Consider the following 16740-nt stretch of genomic DNA (forward strand, 5'->3'; position numbering starts at 1 on the left):
TTTACACTGGCTCCCAGTCAGCTCTAAAGTCTTTACACTGGCTCCCAGTCAGTTCTAAAGTCTTTACACTGGCTCCCAGTCAGTTCTAAAGTCTTTACACTGGCTCCCAGTCATCTCTAAAGTCTTTACACTGGCTCCCAGTCAGTTCTAAAGTCTTTACACTGGCTCCCAGTCAGTTCTAAAGTCTTTACACTGGCTCCCAGTCAGCTCTAAAGTCTTTACACTGGCTCCCAGTCAGTTCTAAAGTCTTTACACCTGGACCCTCTAACACCTGGACCCTCTAGCACCTGGACCCTCGAACACCTGGACCCTCTAACACCTGGACCCTCTAACAGGTGCAGCAGGTCTGCTCCACTCCTACAGGTTGTTTGTGCCAAACAGGAAGTAGAAGCTGTAGAGTGAGTTCCCGTAAACTGAGAGTTTCTGGCATCGGGCCCAATGTGCTGAGTTTAGTTTTCTTTTATTTTGAAGGCAGACAGGAAGCAGCTGTTCATGTGAAGCAGTCAGCAGCAGACAGACGATCTCCACTCATCACACTCCGTCAGCAGCGAGATGGCAGAAAGTCCAACTCCCGGTAAGTTCACCTGTCTGTCCCTCACCTGTCTGTATCTCACCTGTCTGTCCCTCACCTGTCTGTCCCTCACCTGTCTGTCTCCCACCTGTCTGTCTCCCACCTGTCTGTCCCTCACCTGTCTGTCTCTCACCTGTCTGTCCCTCACCTGTCTGTCTCTCACCTGTCTGTCTCTCACCTGTCTGTCTCTCACCTGTCTGTCCCTCACCTGTCTGTCTCTCACCTGTCTGTATCTCACCTGTCTGTCTCTCACCTATCTGTCCTTCACCTGTCTGTCTCTCACCTATCTGTCTCTCACCTGTCTGTCTCACCTGTCTGTGTCTCACCTGTCTGTGTCTCACCTGTCTGTCCCTGACCTGTATGTCCCTCACCTGTCTGTCCCTCACCTGTCTGTCTCTCACCTGTATGTCTCTCACCTGTCTGTCCCTCACCTGTCTGTCTCTCACCTGTCTGTCCCTCATCTGTGTGTCTCTCACCTGTCTGTCTCTCACCTGTCTGTATCTCGCCTGTCTGTGTCTCGCCTGTCTGTCTCTCACCTGTCTGTATCTCACCTGTCTGTATCTCACCTGTCTGTCTCACCTGTCTGTCTCTCACCTGTCTGTGTCTCACCTATCTGTCTCTCACCTGTCTGTCTCGCCTGTCTGTCTCTCACCTGTCTGTCTCTCACCTGTCTGTGTCTCACCTGTCTGTGTCTCACCTGTCTGTCTCTCACCTGTCTGTCTCTCACCTGTCTGTCTCTCACCTGTCTGTGTCTCACCTGTCTGTCTCTCACCTGTCTGTATCTCACATGTCTGTGTCTCACATGTCTGTGTCTCACCTGTCTGTATCTCACCTGTCTGTGTCTCACCTGTCTGTCTCTCACCTCTCTGTCTCTCACCTGTCTGTGTCTCACCTGTCTGTCTCTCACCTGTCTGTGTCTCACATGTCTGTGTCTCACATGTCTGTGTCTCACCTGTCTGTCTCTCACCTGTCTGTGTCTCACATGTCTGTGTCTCACCTGTCTGTCTCTCACCTGTCTGTGTCTCACCTGTCTGTATCTCACCTGTCTGTGTCTCACATGTCTGTGTCTCACCTGTCTGTATCTCACCTGTCTGTCTCTCACCTGTCTGTGTCTCACCTGTCTGTCTCTCACCTGTCTGTGTCTCACCTGTCTGTGTCTCACCTGTCTGTCTCTCACCTGTCTGTCTCTCACCTGTCAGAACCAACAACCAGAAGAAAAAGTGGCAGTATGGAGAAGCCAGTACGCTGTGAGTGAACTTTATATAATCACTAAATAAACATCTGACTGTTTGTAAATGTGTGTGTGAAGGGGGGGGGGGGTACCTGAGAGGTGCTTAATGGTAGGGGGGGGGTACCTGAGAGGTATTTAATGGTGTTGGGGGGGGGGGGTACCTGAGAGGTGCTTAATGGTAGGGGGGGGGGTACCTGAGAGGTATTTAATGGTGTTGGGGGGGGGTACCTGAGAGGTATCTAATGGTGTTGGGGGGGGGTACCTGAGAGGTATCTAATGGTGTTGGGGGGGGGGGGGGGTCTCTTCTTACAGTCAGACTGGTTCTAGTTGGGAAGACTGGAGCAGGGAAGAGCTGCAGTGGGAACACCATACTGGGAAGAGACGCTTTCAGAGCTGAAGTCTGCCAGTCCTCAGGTAACACACTGACCCGTAACCATGGTAACTGCATACAACACTGACCCGTAACCATGGTAACTGCATACAGCACTCACCCGTAACCATGGTAACTGCATACAACACTGACCTGTAACCATGGTGACTGCATACAGCACTCACCCGTAACCATGGTGACTGCATACAGCGCTCACCCGTAACCATGGTAACTGCATACAACACTCACCGGTAACCATGGTAACTGCATACAACCCCCCCCGTAACCATGGTAACTGCATACAGCACTCACCCGTAACCATGGTGACTGCATACAGCGCTCACCCGTAACCATGGTAACTTCATACAACACTGACCCGTAACCATGGTAACTGCATACAGCAATCACCTGTAACCATGGTAACTGCATACAGCACTCACCCGTAACCATGGTAACAGTGAATTTGGAGTAAAAGCCAGTCAATAGATTTTGATGAAACTAAATGAAGGTCAGAGTTCAGGTTTCCTTTCCAGAAAAAGAGAAACGTGTTCACACTGAGCATGCTCAGTGAATGAAATGAGTGTCGTCATGGTGACGCTGTGTTTGTCTCCTCAGTGACCAATGATTGCAGCAAAGAGGCAAATGAAGTCTGTGGCTTTGACGTTTCTGTGGTCGACACTCCCGGCATCTTTGACACGACGCTGGCTGATGACGCAGCGAGCAGAGAGATCTCTAAATGCATCAACATGTCGGCCCCGGGGCCACACGCCTTCCTGCTGGTCGTCGAGGCCGGGCCTTTTGGTGGTGATGATGGAGACGCTGTCAGGAAGGTGGAGGAGATCTTTGGGGAGGACTTCTGGAAGTACACCATCATTCTCTTCACCCATGGAGATGAAGTGGAAGACTTTGACGAGATGCTGAAAGAAGCAGAAGGTGAGCTGAAGGAGGTCCTGGAGAAGGCGAAGAACAGATATCACGTCTTCAACAACAATCGAACCAACGACAGAGGTCAGGTCCTCCATCTGCTGGAGAAGCTGGAGAACATGGTGAAGGCCAGCGGAGAAGGGTATTACTCCAACCCCACCTACCTGGAGTCAGTGGAGATGTTGGATAAGAGGAAGGAAGAGCTCAGAAAGTTCTACGAGACGAAGCTGGAGGAGGAAACAAAAGCTGTGAAGGGAAAGTACGAGAAGATGCTGCGTGAAGATCGAGAGGAACATCAGCAGGTGGAGAAACGACTGCAGACTGAGCTTCAGGAGCTGAAGAGATACTACAATGATTTACAGAGAGGAGTCCGTCATGTGGTGGAGCAGATCATTAAACCCGACTCCTTCGATGAACTGAGGGAAAAGTTTCATACTCAGCTGAGAGTGAACTGAGGGTTCAGCTGGTTGATGAAGAATATATGACGTCATCATTTTAACTTCAGTAATGTATGACGTCATCATTTTAACTTCAGTAATATATGACGTCATCCTTTTAACTTCTTCAGTCATATATAACGTCATCATTTTAACTTCTTCAGTCATATATGAGGTCATCATTTTAACTCATTTTTTACATTAAACTCTACGTGGTTTCCTTTGCTCTGCTGGAGGGTTTGGGTGATGAATATAAATATAAAGATATGTTCACTGCTGAGATGTTTAAACAAACATGTTAATAAAAGTTACTGAATCAATCAGAGACTCTGATCAGTCGTGTTTTTAACAATGAAACATTAAACCTCTAATAAATATTCTGTTATGATCCATGAAACAGTCAGTCAGTTTATTACAGTTTTTGCCCGTTGACACATTTTGCAAAACTTCGCTCATTGTGCCAAAACTCTGCTATCAGAACCTAAACTCTGCTGTCAGAACCTAACAATCCTTTGTCAAAATGCACACTATACTGTAAACACTGGTAATTGTGCATACTGTACGTGGGCTCATGGATCCTGCCGTCTGTTGGGGTCTGTTGGGGTCTGGCCACAGGACTTCTCCCGCGAGGCACCGGGGAAAATATCCCCTTGCATGTCGAAACCATCCGTGGATTGCTTTCACCTGAATGTCGCCGCAGGCCTGTTCCATTGCCTGCAGAAGAGGCATGCGGGCATGAGGTTGGTCATATAAACGCCATCTCCAAGCCGAAAAGAATTCCTCTATAGGGTTTAAAAATGGTGAGTAAGGGGGCAAGTATACCACTTCAAACTGATTGTAGTTGGTGAACCAGGCTTGGACCAGAGCAGCCCGATGGAAACTGACATTATCCCATACCTCCACCAACCTGGGCTGGTCTGGTCTGTACGACTATATTATGGAGAACATCTAGAACTGTGAGTATATGTTGGCTATTGTATGGACCTAGTTTCGCATGATGATGCAGAAGCCCTCGAAGGCTTATGGCGGCACACAATGTGATATTTCCCCCACGCTGCCCCGGGACGTGCACAACCGGAACGAAGTCCAGCTTCATCAATGAAAATGAATTCATGAGGCTGTGCAGCTCCATCCATGGCCAAGATTAGTTATTACTACAGTGCTAAACATAAAGAACCCCCCCCCCACCCATCACACAGGTACCTGTGTAGCTCTCCGAATGGATCCATGTGGTACTGATATGGTACATATTCAGCTGCTACTGGATTTCACCAATACTGTAAATGTAAAGGACAGTTCCACTTTGACCCTGACACTGTTCCTCTCAAATGGGACCCTGTAGACCTTCTTCATGGTGAGACCCTGTAGAGCCGCTTCATGGTGAGACCCTGTAGACCTGCTTCATGGTGAGACCCTGTAGACCTGCTTCATGGTGATGTTGTGTTTTCCCAAGATGCGTTTGTAGCTGGCTGATTGGTGTTCAGTTTTACAAGTAAGTGCCTTCAGGTGTGTATTTGAGTGGTTGCAATGACCCGGTGTGTTTTGTATTTTGGATACATGTGTTTTCCAAATGGCACCCTGAGATTTCATTTCAAGTGTCTTATGTATGAAATAGAGTGTAGTAGCAGGACCAAGTGTGTTAAGGTATGGATTCATGTGTTTGAGGTATGGGTTCATGTGTTTGAGGTATGGGTACATGTGTTTAAGGTATGGGTTCATGTGTTTGAGGTATGGGTACATGTGTTTGAGGTATGGGTACATGTGTTTGAGGTATGGGTTCATGTGTTTGAGGTATGGGTTCATGTGTTTGAGGTATGGGTACATGTGTTTAAGGTATGGGTTCATGTGTTTGAGGTATGGGTACATGTGTTTAAGGTATGGGTTCATGTGTGTGAGGTATGGGTTCATGTGTTTAAGGGTACATGTGTTTGAGGGTACATGTGTTTGAGGTATGGGTACATGTGTTTGAGGTATGGGTACATGTGTTTGAGGTATGGGTTCATGTGTTTGAGGTATGGGTACATGTGTTTGAGGTATGGGTACATGTGTTTGAGGTTAGGGTACATGTATTTAAGGTATGGGTTCATGTGTTTAAGTTATAGGTTCATGTGTTTAAGGTATGGGTACATGTGTTTAAGGTATGGGTACATGTGTTTGAGGTATGGGTACATGTGCTTAAGGTATGGGTACATGTGTTTAAGGTATGGGTACATGTGTTTGAGGTTAGGGTACATGTGTTTGAGGTATGGGTACATGTGTTTGAGGTATGGGTACATGTGTTTGAGGTATGGGTACATGTGTTTAAGGTATGGGTTCATGTGTTTAAGGTATGGGTTCATGTGTTTAAGGTATTGGTACATGTGTTTGAGGTATGGGTTCATGTGTTTGAGGTTAGGGTACATGTGTTTAAGGTATGGGTTTATGTGTTTGAGGTATGGGTACATGTGTTTGAGGTATGGGTTCATGTGTTTGAGGTATGGGTACATGTGTTTGAGGTATGGGTACATGTGTTTGAGGTATGGGTACATGTGTTTAAGGTATGGGTACATGTGTTTAAGGTATGGGTACATGTGTTTAAGCTATGGGTACATGTGTTTAAGGTATGGGTACATGTGTTTAAGGTATGGGTTCATGTGTTTGAGGTATGGGTACATGTGTTTAAGGTATGGGTACATGTGTTTGAGGTATGGGTACATGTGTTTGAGGTATGGGTACATGTGTTTGAGGTATGGGTTCATGTGTTTGAGGTATGGGTTCATGTGTTTAAGGTTTGGGTTCATGTGTTTGAGGTATGGGTACATGTGTTTGAGGTATGGGTACATGTGTTTGAGGTATGGGTTCATGTGTTTAAGGTATGGGTTCATGTGTTTAAGGTTTGGTAACAAAAGCTTCAAGTTGTGTTACTTTAGTCTAAGCATGGGTCTATAGTGTTCAAGCAACGGGCAAAAACTGTAACGGGTAGAAAGCAGTCAGTCAGTTTATTAACAGGTAGAAAGCAGTCAGTCAGTTTACAGTCAGCAGACTAGTTTCGTTTCCTGTGGTCTGATTGGTCTGAAGTCTCATTTCCTTTTCCTCTGTTTCGTCTTCGTGTCGCCATCACATCATTTTTCTCTGCTGAAAGTTTTTATCGTTGCTGTTGAGCCGACAAACACAGGTAGGATCTAACACACACACACACACACACACACACACAGGTAGGATCTAAAACACACACACACACACACACACACACAGGTAGGATCTAAAACACACACACACACACACAGGCAGGATCTAACACACACACACACACACACACACACACACATACACACACAGGTAGGATCTAACACACACACACACACACACAGGCAGGATCTAACACACACACACACACACACACACACACACACACACAGGTAGGATCTAACACACACACACACACAGGTAGGAGCTAACTCGTGTTAATGTACATTTAAACACAGCAGCCCTTAATAACTGTAGTATAGTGAACTATATCTCTTATATTCTGGAGACTATGTAAAGCATCACAGGCTACATGTCTGTTATGGTGTTAGATCGATGTCCTTCATGAACACATGAAGAAAGGTGGGGGGGGGGGATGGGGATCAGATCTACATGCTCAAACCACATCACATTACAACATGTGAGTTGTAAACTTGTAGATTTGTAATAGTGTGGCATCCTTTGATGAAAATAGTGGTTATTAAAAGCATCTAATCAATTAATCAGGACAGTATATGAATATGATTGTTTTCCAGTACTTTAGATAACTAGATTTAGGCCTAGTTGTAACACACCACACTATGCAGAGTTTGCTATTTATTATGTTAAGTAAAGTTCATAGACAGGTAGTAACTGTTCTGAACCTTTAATGAGTGTTTATCCACACCATGCTGATGGAACATGTGTGGGTGGGACTCCTGGGCCTCTGTAGCCTATCATAGGGCCACTGGGTCTCTGTAGTCTATCATAGGGCCACTGGGCCTCTGTAGCCTATCATAGGGCCACTGGGTCTCTGTAGTCTATCATAGGGCCACTGGGCCTCTGTAGCCTATCATAGAGCCATTGGGCCACTGGGCCTCTGTAGCCTATCATAGAGCCATTGGGCCTCTGTAGCCTATCATAGGGCCACTGGGCCTCTGTAGCCTATCATAGGGCCACTGGGTCTCTGTAGTCTGTCATAGGGCCACTGGGCCTCTGTAGCCTATCATAGGGCCACTGGGTCTCTGTAGTCTATCATAGGGCCACTGGGCCTCTGTAGCCTATCATAGGGCCACTGGGCCTCTGTAGTCTATCATAGGGCCACTGGGTCTCTGTAGCCTATCATAGGGCCATTGGGTCTCTGTAACCTATCATAGGGCCATTGGGCCTCTGTAGAGTATCATAGGGCCACTGGGCCTCTGTAGCCTATCATAGGGCCACTGGGTCTCTGTAGTCTGTCATAGGGCCACTGGGTCTCTGTAGCCTATCATAGGGCCATTGGGCCTCTGTAGCCTATCATAGGGCCATTGGGCCTCTGTAGCCTATTATAGGGCCACTGGGTCTCTTTAGCCTATCATAGGGCCATTGGGCCTCTGTAGCCTATCATAGGGCCACTGGGTCTCTGTAGCCTATCATAGGGCCACTGGGTCTCTGTAGTCTATCATAGGGCCACTGGGTCTCTGTAGCCTATCATAGGGTCATTGGGTCTCTGTAGTCTATCATAGGGCCACTGGGCCTCTGTAGCCTATCATAGGGCCTCTAGGCCTCTGTAGCCTATCATAGGGTCATTGGGCCTCTGTAGCCTATCATAGGGCCACTGGGCCTCTGTAGCCTATCATAGGGCCACTGGGCCTCTGTAGCCTATCATAGGGCCATTGGGCCTCTGTCGCCTATCATAGGGCCACTGGGTCTCTGTAGCCTATCATAGGGCCACTGGGTCTCTGTAGCCTATCATAGGGCCATTGGGTCTCTGTAGCCTATCATAGGGCCACTGGGCCTCTGTAGCCTATCATAGGGCCACTGGGCCTCTGTAGCCTATCATAGGGCTTTTGGGCCTCTGTAGCCAATCATAGGGCCATTGGGTCTCTGTAGCCTATCATAGGGCTTTGGGCCTCTGTAGCCTATCATAGGGCCACTGGGCCATTGGACCTCTGTAGCCTATCATAGGGCCACTGGGCCTCTGTAGCCTATCATAGAGCCACTGGGCCTCTGTAGCCTATCATAGGGCCATTGGACCTCTGTAGCCTATCATAGGGCCATTGGGCCTCTGTAGCCTATCATTGGGCCTCTGTAGCCTATCATAGGGCCACTGGGCCTCTGTAGCCTATCATAGGGCCATTGGGCCTCTGTAGCCTATCATAGGGCCTCTAGGCCTCTGTAGCCTATCATAGGGCCACTAGGCCTCTGTAGCCTATCATAGGGCCACTAGGCCTCTGTAGCCTATCATAGGGCCACTAGGCCTCTGTAGCCTATCATAGGGCCACTGGGTCTCTGTAGCCTATCATAGGGCCTCTAGGCCTCTGTAGCCTATCATAGGGCTATTGGGCCTCTGTAGCCTATCATAGGGCCATTGGGCCTCTGTAGCCTATCATAGGGCCATTGGGTCTCTGTAGCCTATCATAGGGCCTCTGTAGCCTATCATAGGGCCATTGCGCCTCTGTAGCCTATCATAGGGCCTCTGTAGCCTATCATAGGGCCATTGGGTCTCTGTAGCCTATCATAGGGCCATTGGGCCTCTGTAGCCTATCATAGGGCCACTGGGTCTCTGTAGCCTATCATAGGGCCACTGGGCCATTGGGTCTCTGTAGCCTATAATAGGGCCACTGGGTCTCTGTAGCCTATCATAGGGCCACTGGGCCATTGGGTCTCTGTAGCCTATCATAGGGCCACTGGGTCTCTGTAGCCTATCATAGGGCCACTGGGTCTCTGTAGCCTATCATAGGGCCACTGGGCCATTGGGTCTCTGTAGCCTATCATAGGGCCATTGGGCCTCTGTAGTCTATCATAGGGCCACTGGGCCTCTGTAGCCTATCATAGGGCCACTGGGTTAGGGTTAGCACAAACACACACACACACACACACACACACAGACAGACTTGTGACCACTGAAAGTGTGTGTTTCCTCCTCAGAGTGATTGACAGCTGAGGAGGCGGAGCTAACAGACTCTCAGCTGATGATGATGATGATGACGTTGATGATGATGATGATGATGATGATGATGAAGAGTGACGCTCAGACAGGTGAGAACATTGTGACTTAACCGCTGAGCATCATGGGTGTCTGTTTCCATGGTAACAGTGAGTGAGGTCATGTGCGAGGCTGATGTGTGTGACCTTTGACCCCAGCAGCAGACGTGCAGACGGTGTGGGCGGTGAGGGGGGGGGGCGGCGCTGCTGACCTGTGACCGGCTGGGGGGGGGCTGGGTGCAGAGCAGCTGGGACGTCAGGTGGACTCAGCAGCAGCACCCCCCACTGTCGCTGAGGAACAACCGAACGTCATGTGACCACGGCCGCTGTCAGCTGCAGAGCAACGGCTCGCTGAGCTTCAGTCACGTCTGGAACCAAGACGCAGGAAGTTACATCATCGAGGTGTTCAACAAGGGCGGGACTAACCTGCTGAAGAAGACCTTCCTGCTCCACGTGCACGGTACTGCAAGTACTGCAAGTACTACAAGTACTACAAGTACTACAGGTACTACAGGTACTGCATAGTACTGCAAGTACTGCATAGTACTACAGGTACTACATAGTACTGCAAGTACTGCAAGTACTGCAACTACTGCAAGTACTACATAGTACTACAAGTACTACAGGTACTACAGGTACTACATAGTACTACATAGTACTGCATAGTACTGCATAGTACTATTGATTGATTGATTGACTGATTGATTGATTGTCTCAGCAGACAGCAGAACCATCCCGCTCTCCGTGTCCGTGTGCTGCATCATGGTTTTGTTGCTCATCTTCATCACCTTCATCATCCTGAGGAAGAGGAGGAGCCAGCTGAGGAGGGCTGCAGGTACATCAGCCAATCAGAGACCTAAGATCTATGACATCTGCAGATTCATTATTAATACACAGTTATCAATACATGTGATCGGTCTGCTGCAGGACCACGGGAGGAGAACGTTTACATGGTGATGCGCAGTCACCATGGCAACCACGAGAAGAAGGAGGAGTGTGATCAGGGTAAACACACACACACACACACACACACACCACACACACACACACACACACACACACACACTGATGCTAACATGCTCTCCTCTCCACAGCGCGGGATGCTGCGGTTTCCATGGAAACACCAATCACACAGCAGCTGGATGACATCTACGTGTGACAACCAATTAATCTGATCCTACATTGTGTTGCTCCTCCAGTAATCAATAACCAATGATTTTATGATTTACTATTTTAATATTTGACTGCTGTCGTTTAAACGGATTCTGATTGTTAACGAATGAATGTTTTAATTATATTAAAACATTAATATTCATCTAAATATAGAGAAGGACTCACTGACTGCCTGTCATGTTTTATTATTAGGGCCCAACCACTCAACAGTGCGAAGGCCCTATTGTAATCGTAGAGATTATTATTATAGTTCTGCCTAAACAAACACCTTTTTGACAGCCTAAACGTGCCCCAAAACTCACGAACATTTGCACGCACATCAGACCCGGCTATTATATTTATATATATATATATTATATATTTGATATTTTATGGTCCGCCAAAATGGCCGTCGCGAAATGGCTCAATAGCGCCCCCTAACGAATATAAAAATGTGAGAGATTGACGTACATGAACGAAATTTGGTATATATATGTATCATGTCCAGACGCACAAGTCTGTGGGACCCATGACGTCACTCCAACAGGAAGTCGGCCATTTTGAAAAATATGTTTGACCAATCACAGACTTCTTTGTTAGTTTAACTCTGGATCCTGATTGGACAATAACAAGCAGCAGTGTTTGTGAATGCTCTATTCACCATTTCATTTCTCTCTTTTCTCTGTACTTTGTTTTTATTATTAGGGGTTGGGGGGGGGGGGGGGCTGGGGGTTAGGGTTTGGGGAGGTTAGGGTTAGGGGGTTAGGGTTAGGGTTGGGGGGGGGTTGGGGAGGGTTGGGGGGGGGGTAACTGTAAAGCACACTGAGTCGCCGTTGTGTATGAAATGATTTATATAAATAAAACTGCCTTGTTTCATATTTGTGTTGAGATCATTTCCAGTTGGCTCTGACATGGAGGTCTGTGTGACCAGGTCCCACTAGACCAGGTCCCACTAGACCAGGTCCCGCTAGACCAGGTCCCACTAGAGTTTATCTGAGCTGATTATTTGTGATTGTACTTGAGAAACCACGAGACTTTAAACCATGCAGATATCTGAGCCAAGAGAGTCTCCGCCCAACCCCAACCCCAACCCCAACCCCAACCTACCAACCTACCAACCCCAACCCCAACCCCAACCTACCAACCTACCAACCCCAACCCCAACCTACCAACCTACCAACCCCAACCCCAACCCCAACCTACCAACCTACCAACCCCAACCCCAACCCCCAACCCCAACCTACCAACCCCAACCCCAACCCCCAACCCCAACCTACCAACCCCAACCCCAACCCCCAACCCCAACCTACCAACCCCAACCCCAACCTGCCAACCCCAACCCCAACCTACCAACCCCAACCTACCAACCTACCAACCCCAACCCCAACCCCAACCTACCAACCTACCAACCCCAACCCCCAACCCCAACCCCAACCTACCAACCTACCAACCCCAGCATTCAGAGAACCCCTGTTCTCTGAATGCTGATCCAGCTGCAGACTGCTGGGCTGTGAGACCAGGTCCCGCTAGACCAGGTCCCACTAGACCAGGTCCCGCTAGACCAGGTCCCACTAGAGTTTATCTGAGCTGATTATTTGTGATTGTACTTGAGAAACCACGAGACTTTAAACCATGCAGATATCTGAGCCAAGAGAGTCTCCGCCCAACCCCAACCCCCCAACCCCAACCCCAACCCCAACCTACCAACCTACCAACCCCAACCCCAACCCCCAACCCCAACCTACCAACCCCAACCCCAACCCCCAACCCCAACCTACCAACCCCAACCCCAACCTGCCAACCCCAACCCCAACCTACCAACCCCAACCTACCAACCCCAACCCCAACCTACCAACCCCTACCTACCAACCTGCCAACCCCAACCCCAACCTGCCAACCCCAACCCCAACCTACCAACCCCAACCTACCAACCCCAACCCCAACCCCAACCTACCAACCCCTACCTACCAACCTACCAACCCCCAACCTACCAACCCCCAACCCCAACCTACCAACCCCCAACCCCAACCTACCAACCCCAACCTACCAACCCCCAACCCCGACCCCAACCTACCAACCCCAAACCCCAAACCCCAACCCCAACCTACCAATCCCAACCTACCAACCTACCAACCCCAACCCCAACCTATCAACCCCCAACCTACCAACCCCAACATACCAACACCAACCTACCAACCCCAACCCCAGCTCAGTGCCTCCATGATGTGTTAAAGTCTCTAAAAGTGTCAGTTGATTCTCTCATCAGAACAAACAGCTCACTGCTCTCATCAGGCAGGCAGTTTCGGCCTGAACAGGTTTTAAACTGTCGCACATCAAACTGAAGAATCCAAACAACCCTGTTAGAAACCACAAGACTTTAAAACATGCAGATATCTGAGCCAAGAGAGTCTCCGCCCAACCTCAACCTACCAACCCCAACCCCAACCTGTGACCTGAGATCTGAGGTCACAGCTCACCAACACTGAGCCCATTATTTCAGCCCTGACAGTTATTGATGCTGAGAAGACAAAGAGCAAGAGATCATCTTCATTTTCACTACGATGTGTTTATAGAAGCGTTGTGTTGATCAGACCTTCATCTCATCTCATCATCATCAGCTGTTCTCCTGCAGTTGTTTGTTTGTTCACATCTCAGTGAAACATGAGCTGTTTTCATTTTAGCCTCATTAGATAAAAACCTGATCAGACCGTTCCCTGTAAAGGAATTTGTTCCTGGAGCTGAACCTGTTCTGTTGTTGGCATGGAACAAGCGGAGCTGTTTACTGCTCTGCATTATCTCAGTGAATCAGACACGGACAGAAGTTCAGGTGAGAAATATTATGGGATGTATAATTATACACAGTGTTCTCAGGTTTAAGGTACATTTAACACACTTATTAGAAGAACTAAAAATAACCCCCCCCCCCACCCCGACACACACACAGTAAATGTACACAGCCGTAGAGAGCTGTACACAAACTCATTACTGAAGAATGATTTCTCACATTAAAGCAGGAGCAGCTTGCTTACGTTGCGTTACAATAACTCAGTATATGATATATGGTATATATGTATATATATATATATGGTGTATGATGATCTGTGTGGAATTAAAACAGTTTTAAGTAACAATGACAAGAATGCATTAAATTCACATTTCAAGAACATTCGGCTGTTTTTCACATTGACACTTAAAGTGTGAATATATAATTACAGAATAAACATTAATTATAAATGAGCTTTTATAATCATTCTTATTATCTTATTTTTTTGTTTCAATCTTTATTTATAAAGCACCAAATCCCAACAGAGTCATGTGAAGGCTCTTTCCACATAGAGCAGGTGTAACGGCTCAGAAGGCAGGGAACCCAAAAGCACAACAACAGGAAGTTATTTAATAAACACGAGACACTCTGGCAGAGGACAAGTGGAAATGGGCCTTTACATGATGATGATTGCAACCAGGTGTGGAGATGGGCGGGGAAGCACAGGTGAGGGGAGTTAGCTGATGAGGGTGAACATGACCACTACTGATCAACCCTCAGAACCAGACTCAGAGTGGGAGAACATCTTTTAACAGGAAGAACCCTCAGAACCAGACTCAGAGTGGGAGAACATCTTTTAACAGGAAGAACCCTCAGAACCAGACTCAGGGTGGGAGAACAGCTTTTAACAGGAAGAACCCTCAGAACCAGACTCAGAGTGGGAGAACATCTTTTAACAGGAAGAACCCTCAGAACCAGACTCAGAGTGGGAGAACAGCTTTTAACAGGAAGAACCCTCAGAACCAGACTCAGAGTGGGAGAACATCTTCCTGGACCGGTTGGAGTAGAGAGGAGAGAGAGGAGAGATGAAGGAGAGGAGAGAGGAGAGAGAGGAGAGAGAGGAGAGAGAGGAAGGAGAGGAGAGAGGAAGGAGAGGAGGTGACATGTCGACCACCTGCACGGAAATTAATTAATTTAAACTGAAATTATTTGTGTAACTGTAATTACTGAAGTGTCCCACTCCTCCCAGTGCCTCTACTCATCCCAGTGCCTCCACTCCTCCCACTCCTCCCAGTGCCTCCACTCCTCCCACTCCTCCCACTCCTCCCAGTACTCCCAGTGCCTGCATTCCTTCCACTCCTCCCAGTGCCTCCACTCCTCCCAGTGCCTCTACTCCTACCACTCCTCCCAGTGCCTCTACTCCTCCCACTCCTCCCACTCCTCCCAGTGCTTCCACTCCTCCCACTCCTCCCAGTGCCTCCACTCCTACCACTCCTCCCACTCCTCCCAGTGCCTCTACTCCTCCCAGTGCCTCCACTCCTACCACTCCTCCCAGTGCCTCTATTCCTCCCAGTGCCTCCACTCCTACCACTCCTCCCAGTGCCTCTACTCCTTCCAGTGCCTCTACTCCTCCCACTCCTCCCAGTGCCTCCACTCCTCCCACTCCTCCCAGTGCCTCCACTCCTACCACTCCTCCCAGTGCCGCTACTCCTTCCAGTGCCTCTACTCCTCCCACTCCTCCCAGTGCCTCTACTCCTTCCAGTGCCTCTACTCCTACCACTCCTCCCAGTGCCTCCACTCCTCCCAGTGCCTCTACTCCTCCCAGTGCCTCCACTCCTCCCAGTGCCTCCACTCCTCCCACTCCTCCCAGTGCCTCTACTCCTCCCAGTGCCTCTAATCCTACCACTCCTCCCAGTGCCTCTACTACTCTCACTCCTCCCAGTGCCTCTACTCCTTCCAGTGCCTCTACTCCTCCCACTCCTCCCAGTGCCTCTACTCCTCCCAGTGCCTCCACTCCTCCCACTCCTCCCAGTGCCTCTACTCCTCCCAGTGCCTCTAATCCTACCACTCCTCCCAGTGCCTCTATTCCTCCCAGTGCCTCCACTCCTCCCACTCCTCCCAGTGCCTCCACTCCTACCACTCCTCCCAGTGCCTCTACTCCTTCCAGTGCCTCTACTCCTCCCACTCCTCCCAGTGCCTCTACTCCTTCCAGTGCCTCTACTCCTCCCAGTGCCTCTACTCCTACCACTCCTCCCAGTGCCTCCACTCCTCCCAGTGCCTCTACTCCTCCCACTCCTCCCAGTGCCTCTATTCCTCCCACTCCTCCCAGTGCCTCTATTCCTCCCAGTGCCTCTACTCCTACCACTCCTCCCAGTGCTTCCACTCCTCCCAGTGCCTCTAATCCTACCACTCCTCCACTCTTCCCAGTGCCTCCACTCCTCCCAGTGCCTCCACTCCTCCCACTCCTCCCAGTGCCTCCACTCCTACCACTCCTCCCAGTGCCTCTACTCCTCCCAGTGCCTCTAATCCTACCACTCCTCCCAGTGCCTCTACTACTCCCACTCCTCCCAGTGCCTCTACTCCTCCCAGTGCCTCTACTCCTCCCACTCCTCCCAGTGCCTCCACTCCTCCCACTCCTCCCAGTGCCTCTACTCCTCCCAGTGCCTCTAATCCTACCACTCCTCCCAGTGCCTCTATTCCTCCCAGTGCCTCCACTCCTCCCACTCCTCCCAGTGCCTCCACTCCTCCTACTCCTTCCAGTGCCTCTACTCCTTCCAGTGCCTCTACTCCTCCCAGTGCCTCTACTCCTACCACTCCTCCCAGTGCCTCCACTCCTCCCAGTGCCTCTACTCCTCCCACTCCTCCCAGTGCCTCTATTCCTCCCACTCCTCCCAGTGCCTCTATTCCTCCCAGTGCCTCTACTCCTACCACTCCCCCCAGTGCTTCCACTCCTCCCAGTGCCTCTAATCCTACCACTCCTCCCAGTGCCTCTAATCCTACCACTCCTCCACTCCTCCACTCCTCCCATTCCTCCCAGTGCTTCCACTCCTCCCAGTGCCTCTAATCCTACCACTCCTCCCACTCCTCCCAGTGCCTCTAATCCTACCACTCCTCCCACTC

The 16740-nt window shown here is 49.4% G+C and overlaps 1 protein-coding gene across 1 annotated transcript; it reads left to right on the forward strand.

Annotated features, from left to right (window-relative positions):
* The first annotated feature begins 553 nt into the window (after positions 1–553).
* Positions 554–3551, forward strand: LOC128371844 (GTPase IMAP family member 7-like). The gene is made up of 4 exons (XM_053332230.1): positions 554–574; positions 1771–1818; positions 2115–2216; positions 2788–3551. The coding sequence occupies exons 2-4, from the start codon at positions 1800–1802 to the stop codon at positions 3549–3551; spliced, it is 885 nt and encodes a 294-aa protein (XP_053188205.1). The 5' UTR covers positions 554–574; positions 1771–1799.
* The last annotated feature ends 13189 nt before the right edge of the window (positions 3552–16740 follow it).

This window comes from Scomber japonicus, chromosome 13 (assembly GCF_027409825.1).
Source record: "Scomber japonicus isolate fScoJap1 chromosome 13, fScoJap1.pri, whole genome shotgun sequence".
Lineage (NCBI taxonomy): Eukaryota > Metazoa > Chordata > Actinopteri > Scombriformes > Scombridae > Scomber > Scomber japonicus.

What these genes read in the sequence shown, in the direction of transcription:
- LOC128371844 (XM_053332230.1), top strand. An exon ending in TGAAGTCTGCCAGTCCTCAG is followed by an intron (nt 2,217 to 2,787) that starts GTAACACACTGA and finishes TTGTCTCCTCAG; the next exon opens with TGACCAATGATTGCAGCAAA.